Genomic DNA, 13,724 nt, shown 5'->3' on the forward strand with positions numbered 1-13,724 from the left:
ACCAGCCAGTGTCAAAACTGTGCATCCTAACACGCTCTACGTATATAGGTGAAAATCATCTTTAACATTATACAGGATATATGAAGTAAAAACACACTGGGAAAAAAGTGATTTCTGACACAAAAGTTTAATGAATCAACGATATTTGGAATTGCTTGTACAATCACGTCATTAGTGCAAACAAAGACAAGCATTTGAAATATTAAAGGTATTTTTTTCACGCTTCAGTAGCAGATATGCAATGCCAATACCATACAACAGATTGACATTATAGAACCATTATGATATCTCCAGTCAGGGAGAGACTAACTCTGCCAATATTTGTATATTTTAGAATAAATAGCCCATAAAAAGATACTCAAAGACGAGGGAAACATCAAATGTTGGATCAAAACTAAAAGGCTGTTCATAGAGGCGATTGTAACGACAACTTTCAGATTAGTGTCAACTATTTTAAAGCAATATTTCACTTTGGCAAAACATTTTCCAGCACCATCACTCCCGTATAACATTGATGTCAGACACTGGCTGCCACTGGGACGTGTGGTCAAAACTTTGAGGACTTTTGAACAACTCTCGGTTTGAAACAGCTAAATAATGACAAAGAACATGGGTGAAGTAGTATTGATACCTTAGACCGTTTTGACTGTATATATTAGTGAAGTGCTTTCTGGCTAAAAGGAAATTAAACAAGTGCGTGAGGTATATTGCTATGACTGCAATGGTCAGTATTAACAGCTGATCATTCATGAATCCACAAACAGATGTTTGCTACGAACAAATATTAAGCCAAAGAGAAATACCACTTTTAATAAATTAATCAAAGAAATGAATCAAACATATCAGTAAATTTAGGACTTATGCTGACAGGTCTGTATGGCAATTAAGTTGAGAGATTCCATAAACAAACATAACTATGAACCAATGTCAAAACATGGCTTCTGGTCCTGAAAAATGGGAACATGTTAACATTGCATTCAAACACCGTCTGGCCAAAAAAGAACACCTATTCAGATGAAAATCTAAGCAGCAGCCAAAATGGTTCAGTGTATGCAAGGTGATCGCTACTGAGACATAGTAATAAGAGAATGACTTGGGTGTCTTTCATCAGCCCAAACTCTTATGGCCCATCAAAGCTGACCAGTGATCAGGAATCCCCACTCCTCCAAGGATACGCTAACTTGAATTCAGGGCAGCAGAAAAAAGACAGAGCAATCAGGGGATAACAAAACAGAGGCATTCAAGCCAAACACGAAGACAAGATCCAATCAAGGTCAAACTGTAGTGTCACAGAGGGTGCTATGACATGTAGGCTCTGAGTATGCACGGTGCTGGGAGAGGACAGGGGCTGGTTTAGCTGCTTTAGAAGATTTGTTGTTCAAACAGGATCTTCTCGAAGCCTTGTGGAGGTGTGTGGTAGAAGTCACTAAATTGGCAGTCTAAGATGGCACTGTCATCCACTGGAACAAGAGAAGGGAAAAAGATGACTAAACACAAGTTCAGGCATTTCTGTAAGTCTTCAGTCAGAGTTTAATGAAGTATATGAGAGACAGTGACCCCACCCAACTTCTCGGTCTTTATCTCCACCAGGCGTAGCCCGAAGAGGATCATGTATTTGGTCTGGTGTATGTGCTTGTCCACAGCTAATCTCAAAACTACTGGGTCTATCAGCCTATAATTTTTGTGCACAGTTATGGTTGTATGATGAACAATCATTTGTGGTTACAGTGACTCTGAACATTGTATACAACTTTTTCTCGCTACTTCCACTCCCTTTCTTCATTCAATGTCTAACTCACTCAACCACTGCTGCTTTCTCCCTCTCTCTCTTCTTCGCATATTATCAGCAAAATATTTTTTTTATACTATTGTGGCCGTGTTGGCTCCAATTACAGGTGGAAAAAAAACCCAGGACACAGAAAGCACACTGCTGACGAAGAAAGTCAACAGAATACGGAGCAGACAGACAGGAGACAAACACTGAGTTAAAACAGGTTAAATATCCTGAATCTTCATGACTGTAAAAAATGACATGTAAAACAGCTGTCACTGTTGCATATGCCAGCAGACTAATTTGCCTAATCTTTGCAGGTCTTTATACCACAGTGGAAATACAGACAACAGGCTGAAGGAACCTTTTATTTGAGGTTGAGAGAGAGAGAGAAAGAGAGAGAGAGAGAGAGACCTTAGTAGAAATTTTGAATTTTGTTGCTTTAATTTGTATTCTTTTTGAAACACAGATTGTGCCAAAAGCCATATGACATCTGGTAATTTGCTCACCAGAAATGGCTGGCAAGCAATAGGTTCCCAACCACTGTCATAATGTGTGCAATGAAGTGAAACAGAGAGTACAAGAAAAAAGCTAAACTCGATAGGCTTTGGAAGTTTCATTTTATATTTTCTATACTGCACTGTGTTATATTTGAATCATACAGTAATTTCATTTGTAATTTGAAAAGTGCATGACAGTACAATTGGCTGCTGAGTCTCTCCTGAGTTTTGCTCAGCACATTATGCGGGCTGTAGATTTGCACTCTACTTAGTGCAGTCTTCTAGTTTGTGGATTCTGAATCACACTCAGATTCTGATGAATTGCATGATAAATACCAAAAGGTTTTCATTTTCCATTGTTTATTCTACAAAATGGTTCAGTAGCTCTCACACAGACCATACAGTCAGATCAAACCTTTTTTCACAGCAACAATTTATTCAGAATGTCTCATTCAAAAGTTGCTCAGTCTGTTAATGCTGGGATCTATGGATGCTGGAATGTAATTAACTCAACTTTGGCTTAGCATGCACAGTTGGCTTAGTAAATGACTCAATATCCAAATCAGTTCTCAGCAAGCCAAGGCCCCAAAAGAAAACTGGCACAACCACTGAGCACTGTTTGAATGCCAGTTATTAACTTGAGGTGTTATGGCCACAGAGAAGACATTTACAGGCTCCTTTGTTAACTAATCACCCCAAAATCAAGTCAATCATTGACCCAAATCTATGCCACACCTTACCGGAGTGCTGTTAAACAAAAGTGTGACTCTCAAAAGCTCTGAAACATCCACTAGAAAAACCTGATGTGAGCGGGAGGTAAGCCAAAGCTATGGTGGCTCAGAATTTAACCCAGCAACTATGAGTGACTAAATAAGCTTAAAAAAGAAACACTCTACATTTTACCTTTTGATGAACTAGGGTTTCATTAACTTTTAAGTGAGAGGCAGTTTTTTAAATAAAGATAATATCTAATTAGCCTTTATACTTGGTACTTGGCAATGTGAAATAATACTGTAATAATTGTGTTTCAAGAGAGGACTGACAAAACAACTATTTTCCAGTGCCAGGGTGAATCATAATAATAATCATTCTGATTAGACATTTAGAATGGGCTTTTTTAGGAGGTGGGGTTGTAGTTGAGCATTTTAGGGTTTTCAGTAACAGTTTACTCAAACGTGGTAATTTGTGGAAATTTGTAATGGTACAACTGATTTTAAGTATAGCAAGAATTGAGAAATTCATTAAAAAAAATGTAAATTAAACTGCTGTCATTAGTAAGTCTTCAACGATGTGCTGCTGCTCATAGTTTAGTTCAAAATTACAAAATATAAACACAGAGCAACTTGGGCCTTACATACAGTAAAGATTTGCCAAAAATATTAGTAATAAGGTGAAATTAGAGCAGGTTCTCTAGTAAAGTTCATATTGCTTTAATAAACAACTGATTAGCAGACTAATAACATTTACAGCCAGAAAAAAGCAACATGGGTGGCATACTTGTGCAAACATATTTCATCTGGGAATAAATTAGAAAATTGGAAGAGATGATTAAAAAAACAACAGATAACCAGAGAGACCTTCTGTGGGCATGAATGCATCTTCTGGCTCAGAATAATTATTATTATTACAAAATGGAGACTGTTTCATAGGAAAGCTATAAAAAATATTAACTGAGCTGATTTAGTCTATGTCCAATCAATTTTCATTAGTGTTGCGGGTGGACTCTCGATCCTGATTACTTCATATATTTGACGTGTTTATACACACCTGCTAATGTTAGATGATAAAGCCTGAATTATCAGAGGCGATGGGACCAATAAATTCCCTCAGGAAAGTAAAATTTGCAGGCCATAAAAGCCAAGCTTTACGTGAATATGTACAAATATTGCCCTCTAGTGGAACCAAAATGTAACAGTCTGATGTTTCTGAGCATACAACTCAATGGTAAGGCTCCAGACAGGCAATGGTGTCTACATAAATTACTTTGATGACTAAATGAGTAGATTAGTCAGAGGAATTATCCAGGGAATAACAAACCTTAATATGAGTCATCAAATGAATTCAAAAGGTAATCATCAGGTTTATTTTCTTATGTCATTAAATGAACTTACCATAAACAACAGGGTATACAGTGCCTCGAATCCCTGACGCAGGACAATGCATGTTCTTTCCATTCAGATACAAATTCAGCTCCACATGGTCATATGTGATGCCCTGAGAAACACACACAGAGCAGCCTATTCAAAATTTGTGGTTGAAAATAATCTTAGGATGCACAGAAAGCTAACTGTAAGAAAAACAATCTATTTCAGCACTTTAAGTAACTGGAAAATAATTAAACTGAATGTTGAAGCCCATATGCTGGGAATTTTAGTATGACAAAACAGCATTTAAAGCAGGAAGTGATGTGAACTAGTTGTACACACATAGGATCAACATAACAGTTCCCAACAGAGGAACGCAAAAGGTGATGAAATCATGTACTTCCACCACAGCAACACTCTCATTGCAGTTTCATGTCTTTAAATAACTCAAGCATAACAATAAGTCATAACGATCCATTTGATGCGATTTAGCAATGGTCACAGACATCCTTATTTATTTTGTTTACTGTGGGCCGCAGGTCTTGGAACACTTTCAGGTCATATTGGAAGAAAAAGAATAACGACTTTTCATTGAAGCAATGCGGTTGATTGTTTTGGTGTGAATATAACTAATCATTTTGATTTTTTAAAACAGTCAGCAACTGTGGATTCCCTGCGATGTTGCTTGTATTGACACACTTGCATTGTTTGAGACACCAGGACGATACTTTCGAAGGCCACAAAAAATGTCCACGTATCTGATAAGCTGATAAGTACTAGGAGAGTGACACAAATGTCACCAGTCAGCAGTTTGTATTTACAAAGAAGTCTACTTGCGAACTTGTTCACGTTAGTCAAACAACTCATCTAACACTGTAACATGCATACGTTTCAGAATCAAAAAATTGGGTGTTTAAGTTTAAGTGTGACTATTAAAAGGATGAGTCTAAACTGCTTTTGGGGTTTGACTGGAAACTGCATGCATTTATTAGATTTACTTTTAATAGGTACAATATCACTTAACAAATCTTTTTGGAAATTACTGGGTATAAAAAAGTCATGGGGTGAATACTGTTGGAGTGACAAGGCACCCATTCTACACTGTATTTGAATATCAGGGTTTCTGCTACATGTAATTGATCATGGTGCACTGCGCTGCAATTAACTTTATTTTGAAAAATGAACACCGGAGTCATCACCCGCCTGTTTGATTTTACTGCTGCACGCTCACAGAGGGAGAGAAAAGGGCGAGAAAGGTACCTAAGCAGGATTAAGTTTAATCCGTTTTTTGGTCAAGCCTGTGAAAATGACCCTAATGTTATCGTTAATGTTAACATTACATTGTTACCGACATTAACGTTTGGCCTTAACGTGTTACGTCTCACATACGTTTTGAAAAACGGCACGACAGCTTAATGTCAGGTAATTTTCTGTAATGACTCATTCAGGTTCCGGAGGAAGAGAGTCAGGTAATGTTAGTTAAAGGAGGCTCAATGTTCTTGATTTATCATGACGTTATGCCCTCAAGTTCTGAGGAATAGAAATGATACTGATGTGTACTGTGGCAAGTGTAATATTTAAATGTTCCTGATGTTACCTGCGTGATATTGGTTATGTGAGAGAATCTAACACTTGTTCCCAATTATATTAGACAAATACACAGGCAGAAATAGTGGAGGAGGTAAGTGGAGGAGAGAAAAGTGGAGGCACAGAACAGGAGGGTGCGTCTTCCTGCTCTGCAGGTGAGCATGGTAAGGCAGGAGAGGGCAGCAGGGAAGAAGAGAGTGACGGAGGAGAGAGAGGGAAGAAAAAAAGTAAGCACAGGGAATCCGGCTGGGACGCAAAATGGATTGATTAACCTTAGAGCTCTTTTTCAAAAAAACAAGAGAGATAAAGTGCTCTCAGCCAGGCTGCACACTGTACCATTAGATAGGGATACAGTGACAACTTGAGATTTAAATAAAGAAAAACATTAAAAAAAAAAAAAAAATCAGTTTTAAAAGTTGGGCAAAACTAAAAATAAACCAAGTAGGCTTAAACAGTGTGATAATGTGCTAATGTTTTTGGGAGGATAAGTAACCTTTATTTCACATTGCATTATATCAAACCATTTTGCACAGATTATGAAATGTGGATCATGCCAGTTGACAGTAAGAGCTGATTAGTGTAAGTTAAATAAAAACAGAGTCTAAGATCAGAAGTAAATTTTCTTGCCTGACAAAAGACACTGAGATAGCTCAGTGGATAAATGCTCCACATGGAGCTGCATCCTCATCCGGCAAGAAACTGTTTGGAAACCATGTCAGAGTAAACCATCTTTTTGTTCAAAAAAGAATTGGCCAGCTAGCCTGTATGAATTCTTACTAATTTTATTCTCTGTTAACTGTGTTTGCCAGTTCTACTGTGTTTAAAAAGCTGCAGACTCATAAACCATGAAATATTGACTTTAATTCTCAAGGACATATAGCAATAAAAACATCATGCAGATATTATGTCCTCATATTCAGATTTAGGATCAAGTGAAAGGAATGTACTCGAGTCTAAAGTAGCAGTGATTTGAGTAGGTCCACTGGATATTCTACCATTTGGTTTACCTTTGGTCTCAAAGGTCACTGATAATTGCAACCTAGCTTTGTGTATCTTTTGAAAGTACTACTCAGGTTAAAAGGATTGGCAAATTCTTGCACTCACCACGATATCACCCTCCTGAGGAAGGCTGTTCGCAGGTAGGCGGTTCTTCTCCTCATTATTGTGGTACACCGAGCCATCGTGCCTCAGAACTAGGCTGTTTGTGTCTCTGCCCAGTGGCACTTGATTAAGATTCACTTTCTGAGTGGCCACACCTATTCCCCACACACCTGAACACAAAGTACAAGACTGAGCATCCACTGTTTTTTTAACCATTGTTTAACCAAACAAATAGACTGAGAAACATTCTGATTTATGAAAGAGGCCAGATGCAATGAAGATAGCACCAAAGTCACATGTATACATGTACACATTCCCACCTCGGAGCTATGCAATACAAACACTGCTGGTTTATCAGGAGCTTTTTTGTGTCGCTCAAGATATCACTCACTAATGAGGAGCTTTACAGTGATAACCTTACAGTGACAAGCATGTGTGGCTACTAAAAGCTACAGCTTGGTAAAATGCCACCCTCTAAAATTGCAGTCTGAGGAGCGGGATGGGAACAGAAGTAGGGGGAGAGGATGGGAGACAGCTGATATGCAAGAGCTTACCAGTGGACTGAATCTTGAACTCAAAATAACTCTTGTTCTGGTGCAACGGCGCATTGGCAAGACAGCCTCCAGTGCCGCATATCCGCCGTCCACTCTTTACAATAACAACATCTGTACCTGCATAAGAAAAACAATGCAAATGCATTTGGGAAGTTTAGAATAATATAAACATTCACAAAACTGGTTAGTACCAGACTTGAATTGTCCGTAGTACAAGGTATATCACATTGCATTCCACACAGTTGCTTTGCCCTAATCAACATGGTAAATATACCTCAGAACATACTCTCACACAAGCCTGCTGCTTGTACATTTACCAGTTTTCTCTGCATTTATTTAGCAGTGGAAGGAAATTACCACCACTGCAAAAGAAATGTGAAATTAAAATAATCACTGTTAGTTGGCCGTCGTGTTATCTAAAGCTAAACTAATTGTAGTCCAGATGCTTTAGAAGTGATGATAATAAAGACATGTCAAACATAACTTAGACCCAAACAGCGACAGATATAGAACAACACTAGAATTAGTGCCCATAACACCACAGCTGGGTTAAAATTACAAAGGAAACACTGATTACACAAGAGAAGAATAAATTTCATATCGGAATGAAACCCAGTAAATCTGTTGTTTCGGTTTGATGAAAGTCAAAGATACAGCCAGTGCACATTTGTGCTCTTTGGGTGTTTCAGACCAGGGTTGTAACCTCACGGATGGTGATTCAGATTCCCTGACTTGCCCTCTCTGTTTTTGATTATACCGACCTAGGAGACGCTTAACGAAGTGGGAGTTTATTAGTGGTCATACAACACCACTGCATGTCACTGAGACACACATTTTGGAGCAGGTTACGGTGTGAGCAGCAGCTAGCTAGCGGTTAGCTAATGGTTACACCGGGGGTACTAAACCATTACATCATACACATTGTCTGTAGGTCTGGGCTGCTTGTACAAAATGTAAAATAAAGACAAAGTCCACTTACCCATGTGGTGTGTGTCTAACTGAACGGTGGGCATTTCTTTGAGGGGGATATGCCCCGACCCTCCATCTCCGCAACAGCCTAGACAACACGTAAACATCGCAGCCATTCTTGAACTGTCAGCGAACATCCGGAAACACAAGCAACCAAAGAGCGCGGGCGTCAAAGAGCGCGCCTCTCAAACAACAGCGACACCCTGCGGCAGAGGGTGGACTTACCTAAGTCCCTTCTACCCACTGCATCCAATCACATTGCTGGCTAAGATAGGCAGTTGCTCCTGATGGCATGGAAACAAGGGAAGAAAATCAAGGTCAAAATTTCTACACGTGACTAAGTAACTATTGGATATCGATGTTACATAATCGCAAGTGGAGCGAAAGCGAGTTTTGGAAAACTGTGACATGTTTACTTGATCCGTTGTGTACAAGGCTTAAATTGGTGATGCCCATTCATAATTGAAGAGCATCCTGAAAAGTTTATATCGGCTGGTTGAGGGATAAAGCCAAGTCAATAATGTGGGGCGGGGAGTTCATTGCCAAAACTCTTTCAGGTTATGTTGTTACTCTTTGCTTGCACAATTTCTTGCTTACTTTTGACATATGCATATATCAACGAGTGCCTAAAGTGGCGCATGAAGTGGGGCAATAAAGCTTGTGATGCAAAGCCTCGACTAAAACGCAGTTGACAGTCTTTCACGCTGTAATGTTTTGCATAGCAACAGCCCCTCCCCCATTCAACGGTGAGGGATCCTCTGCAAATTAGCGTCCCGGGATAAAAACGTAAACATTAAGTGATGCGCACTAAAGCCCCGTCAGAAAATCCCTCTAACAGGTACACTCGTGCCAGTGCACGATATTACCCCGACTGATTACCTATCAACAAATGGACTCTAAACTTTAAGTACAAAGCTTCTGTATGGTACTGAAATGGTTAAATCTTTCCCCGGAAAGGGCGAAGTCTGCACAGCAACAAGCGCCATGATTGCGTTGCACTGTGCGTCTCAGCAGCTGGTGAGTGATTTTTTTGGTCCAGTAGTTGCATGTTACTATGCGCTTGCAAAATCTGTCACAGCCCTTCCTCAGTACCTTGCCAACAGGAGCAACTCTAACGCGAATTCAATTTGTCGGTAATTTGTTACATAGGATGGGTTAGACAGCGGTAGTTAAGCTCGTAGCTCAGCTAACTAGCCTCCTGCTATTTTGCCCAGCAATACAAAACGGATGATGAGGCAACAGACTTCTGCTTACAGTCTGCATACAGCAAGTTCTCTGCGATGTTGACTTGTGAACAGTCTAGTTCTGCGACGTGGTTTTAAGTGTCTTACATCGCTTGGTGGTTACAGAAGGAGGACATCAAAAACAGGATGTTACCCAGATGGGGAAAGAGTGCCAATGGTGGAGTTTGCACCACATTTTTACAATGTATCCTTTTACGCGGGTACAGTGATGTATGTCATTTTCATTTTGAAGAGGGCTGAACTCCAGAAACGACTGGAAAATCCGTATCCTTTGCGCTGCTACAATATTTTCGTGCGTAATTTGTCCATACTATCTTATCTCCATGCGGGGTTGCATCCCTCTATGAGTGTGGGTACGTGTTAGGTATTTGGATGCCGAAGTGCTCCTATGATATATTTTCCCCTCTTTTAACGATTTGCTCGTTTCACGCTTGGATAAATGTTTTACAGGGAACCATGGAGCTGCTGGAAGAGGACCTCACATGTCCAATCTGCTGCTGTCTCTTCGACGACCCACGGGTGCTGCTGTGCTCCCACAGTTTCTGTAAGAAATGCCTAGAAGGGATCTTGGAGGGAAACCGAGGTCCAGCGTGGAGACCACCTTTCAAATGCCCCACTTGTCGCAAAGAGACCCCTCATAATGGCGCAAACAGTCTGCAGATTAACTATTCCCTGCGCGGAATAGTGGAGAAATACAACAAAATAAGAGTTTTGCCGAGGATGTCCCTTTGTAAACATCACAGTGGCCAACCACTTAACATATTTTGCGCTACTGACTTAAAGCTCATCTGTGGGTTTTGCGCAACAACCGGAGACCACAAAGGGCATAAATTCTGCGCCTTGGAGGACGCATATGAACAGGAAAAAGCGGCGTTTGAAGAGCTGCTCCGGGGGGTGGAGAACTGGCAGAGCGCAGATATCCTGTCCTGCCTGGAGACACTAGAAGCCAGTAAGAAAAAGGCACTCCAGTCGGTCTCAAGAGACGCAGAAAAGGTAACAGACTATTTCGATAAACTCATCAGCGCCTTTGAACATAAAAAGAATGAAATCCTCTCCGATTTCGAGACGCTGAAGTTGGTGGTGATGCAAGCGTACGACCCGGAGATCACCAAGCTGAGCGCAGCGCTGGAGGAACAGAGACGAGCACTCAGCATCGCCGAGTCTTTCAGGAGTGTGTCCGACCCTCTGTGTTTTTTGCAGCAGATGCAGGAGTTTAGGGAGAAACTGAGGGTCCTGCGGGAAACCCCGCTGCCCTCTCAGACGGACATGGACGTCGGCCCCCTTGTGCGTAATTTCGATGTTAGAAACTGGGACTCGCTGAGGCTCAGAGAAGTGGACAAGATCTCGGTTCCCCATGAGAGTGGCTCCTACCGAGCAGGGAAGTCACGGATGGCAGTGCTCTGGAGGATCGCCGTATTTATGAGTTTGTTGCTGCCAACCGTGCTCCTCCTGCCGTCAGACAACCTCGCTGCCTGCGTCTCTTCACAGATACGACCATTTCTGACTGCCATTTCTTCGCATTTTACCCATGTTGGTCTGTACTGGCAGGAGGTGACTGACATCTACACGTGTGTGATGGGTGCAGGTCAGAACTGTATCCTGAACCTAATTGATACCACTGTCGATTTTATTGGCAGCTGTAAGTTGTTTTAATTACTGTGGCATCTTTGCCATAAGCACACACACAGCCCGAGTGGCTGCACAGTTTTCCAAGTGGCTCAGGAGCTGCACACAATTCAGTGACAGATCTGTCCATCTGAATACAATACTGAAGGATGGACGTCACTTTTGTAAGGTTAATCCAGCTGTGTAAATTATGTTTGTTTTTTTGTTTTTTGTAACAAGCTCCATCGGTATATAAAGCCACAGAATCACACTCAAGTCAGTTTACTTGATCCGTATGGGGTATAGTCTATATCTGTCATGCATGCTGATTCAGATCATTTTGTTTCTATGATTGCGTAATTTCTGTCCGTTTTCGTTTTTTAACTAAATATATAACACTTAAATCCTTGTATAACCTCTTGCTTAATAAAACTTCATAAATGGATGTTACTGTCATGTTTATTCATTTTATTTATTTATATATCACGCCAGGCATAGAGGCTTCACAAGCAAACGAATGAACTAAAGCAAGAGAATAACCGAAAGTGAAATGCTTAAAGAATTGTATAGTCCCAGGCCTTTCCCTGCAGACAGCGGCAGCACCAGAGTGATGCTGCAACCTTTTCAAGGTTACAAACGTTGCATAACAGGGCCCGAGTGAAATGTTCAGCAGGCTGCAGAAATATATGCATGGGAATAAATAGCTGCGTGATATTATGCAGTCAGTAGTATATATCCGACAAACTGACGTGTGTGTCAGGTCTATTAATTAGAACAAGACTTTATTTATTTATTTAGTAATTATTAATGCCACGGCTGGGACTGTCATACGTGCTGGGCAAATACTTTTATGTCGACACAAAGTAGGATTTGTCTGAAGCGCCTCATTCGTTTGCGTGACGTGTTCGGCCTACGAAGTCAAAAACCTGCAGACTCTTAAAATTGCAAGCACAGTGCATGCAAGCCTATTTTTGTCCTGCATCTAACTACGAAGACAAATGAAGACAATTCATAGACTTGTAGGACTGAAATTAAAATTAGATTTTGCAGGCAATTGGATAAAAACTTGATATAAATTTAGGTTAGCTCAGTCAGAGCCATGGCTTGTGACCAGCAGAGGCTTACATAAAATAGGCCAAAGCAAATGGACAGATAGTGAAATATGCATTGATCATATATTCTCTCTCCCTCTTTTCTTCTTCTTCTTCTTTTTTTGTTTGTTTGTTTTTGGTCCCATCATAAATACATGAAAAAAAAAAAAAAAAAAAATCCTAACATCAGGCCGCAAAGTGAGTCTGTGATGTCAGCACTGACCATAATTCAGAACACACGTCACGGCACGCAAATATACCATATACTGTATATTTAGCCGTCTGTTGCTGGGCAAATATGGCATGAAAATAAAAGTATCACTGCATATTAATATTGCAATTACAGATATCCCACGAAGCATGTAGTTTTACATTTAGCCTGCAACACGTGAAATTAAAATTTGAATCAGTCCAAATAACTAAAATTTTCTGTACACCTTTACATAAGCATAAGCAATGTTGCGAAGTCAGGTAGCGTACGAAGCGACACTGCATTGGAAGCCACTATCTGTCGTGGAGATTAATAGGGCAAGGGAAAAAAACAAACAAACAAAAAAAAACTTAGTTATAATTTACCCCATCATCCGCAGGGTGCATAGGCAGATAATGAATGTCCCATACCAATAGGTCCCACACTTTTTCTACTCCATCAGTGTGTGGTGGTAGGCCAAATGAGGATCTGATGATCCCTCCCTCCCTCCCTCTTTCTCTTATTTTAAAATACACTCATCTTAGACAATATAGTGTTTTCAACCTTATGGGAAAATATGGCTGCACCTGATAAACGTTGTATAGGCTAACAGCAGTGTCCGTGGCGTAAGGTTAACATCTTTGTAAACTGGAAATTAAAATACCCATGGTTTTGTGTACACACACACACTGTATGTGTATATCTATATATGTGTGTATATATATATATATATATATATAGAGAGAGAGAGAGAGAGAGAGAGAGAGAGAGAGATAGACAGATAGATAGATAGGTATAGATGCCTGTGTGTGTGTGTGTGTGTGTGTGTGTGTGTGTGTGTACGTACGTATACATGCACACGCACACAGTCATGCACGTTACATCAAATAAGTAAAAAATAAATAAATAAAATAAAATAATAAAAAAAAAAAATTAGAAAGCGCAGCAATTGTTTCACGAAATACGAAAGAAACAGCCCGTACATAGGCTACTGTGAAACAGTGCTTCCATGTTTTTTGTCTGCAGTG

The 13,724-nt window shown here is 40.2% G+C and overlaps 2 protein-coding genes across 3 annotated transcripts; one reads left to right on the top strand and one right to left on the bottom strand.

Annotated features, from left to right (window-relative positions):
- Positions 1-108: 108 nt before the first annotated feature.
- On the bottom strand, positions 109-8,724 carry spryd7b (SPRY domain containing 7b). Its single transcript, XM_030080548.1, has 5 exons — positions 8,577-8,724; positions 7,598-7,714; positions 7,047-7,213; positions 4,383-4,485; positions 109-1,460 (listed from the first exon to the last, which is right to left on the bottom strand). The coding sequence occupies exons 1-5, from the start codon at positions 8,701-8,703 to the stop codon at positions 1,363-1,365; spliced, it is 612 nt and encodes a 203-aa protein (XP_029936408.1). The 5' UTR covers positions 8,704-8,724; the 3' UTR covers positions 109-1,362.
- A 613-nt stretch (positions 8,725-9,337) lies between these two features.
- On the top strand, positions 9,338-11,860 carry trim13 (tripartite motif containing 13). 2 transcript variants are annotated; one of them, XM_030080546.1, is made up of 2 exons: positions 9,338-9,583; positions 10,261-11,860. In XM_030080546.1, the coding sequence occupies exons 1-2, from the start codon at positions 9,500-9,502 to the stop codon at positions 11,461-11,463; spliced, it is 1,287 nt and encodes a 428-aa protein (XP_029936406.1). In that variant the 5' UTR covers positions 9,338-9,499; the 3' UTR covers positions 11,464-11,860. The 2 variants fall into 2 exon arrangements, with proteins under 2 accessions (XP_029936406.1, XP_029936407.1); XM_030080547.1 differs by lacking the exon at positions 9,338-9,583 and adding an exon at positions 9,603-10,163.
- The last annotated feature ends 1,864 nt before the right edge of the window (positions 11,861-13,724 follow it).

Source organism: Myripristis murdjan, chromosome 21 (assembly GCF_902150065.1).
Source record: "Myripristis murdjan chromosome 21, fMyrMur1.1, whole genome shotgun sequence".
NCBI classification, from domain to species: Eukaryota; Metazoa; Chordata; class Actinopteri; order Holocentriformes; family Holocentridae; genus Myripristis; species Myripristis murdjan.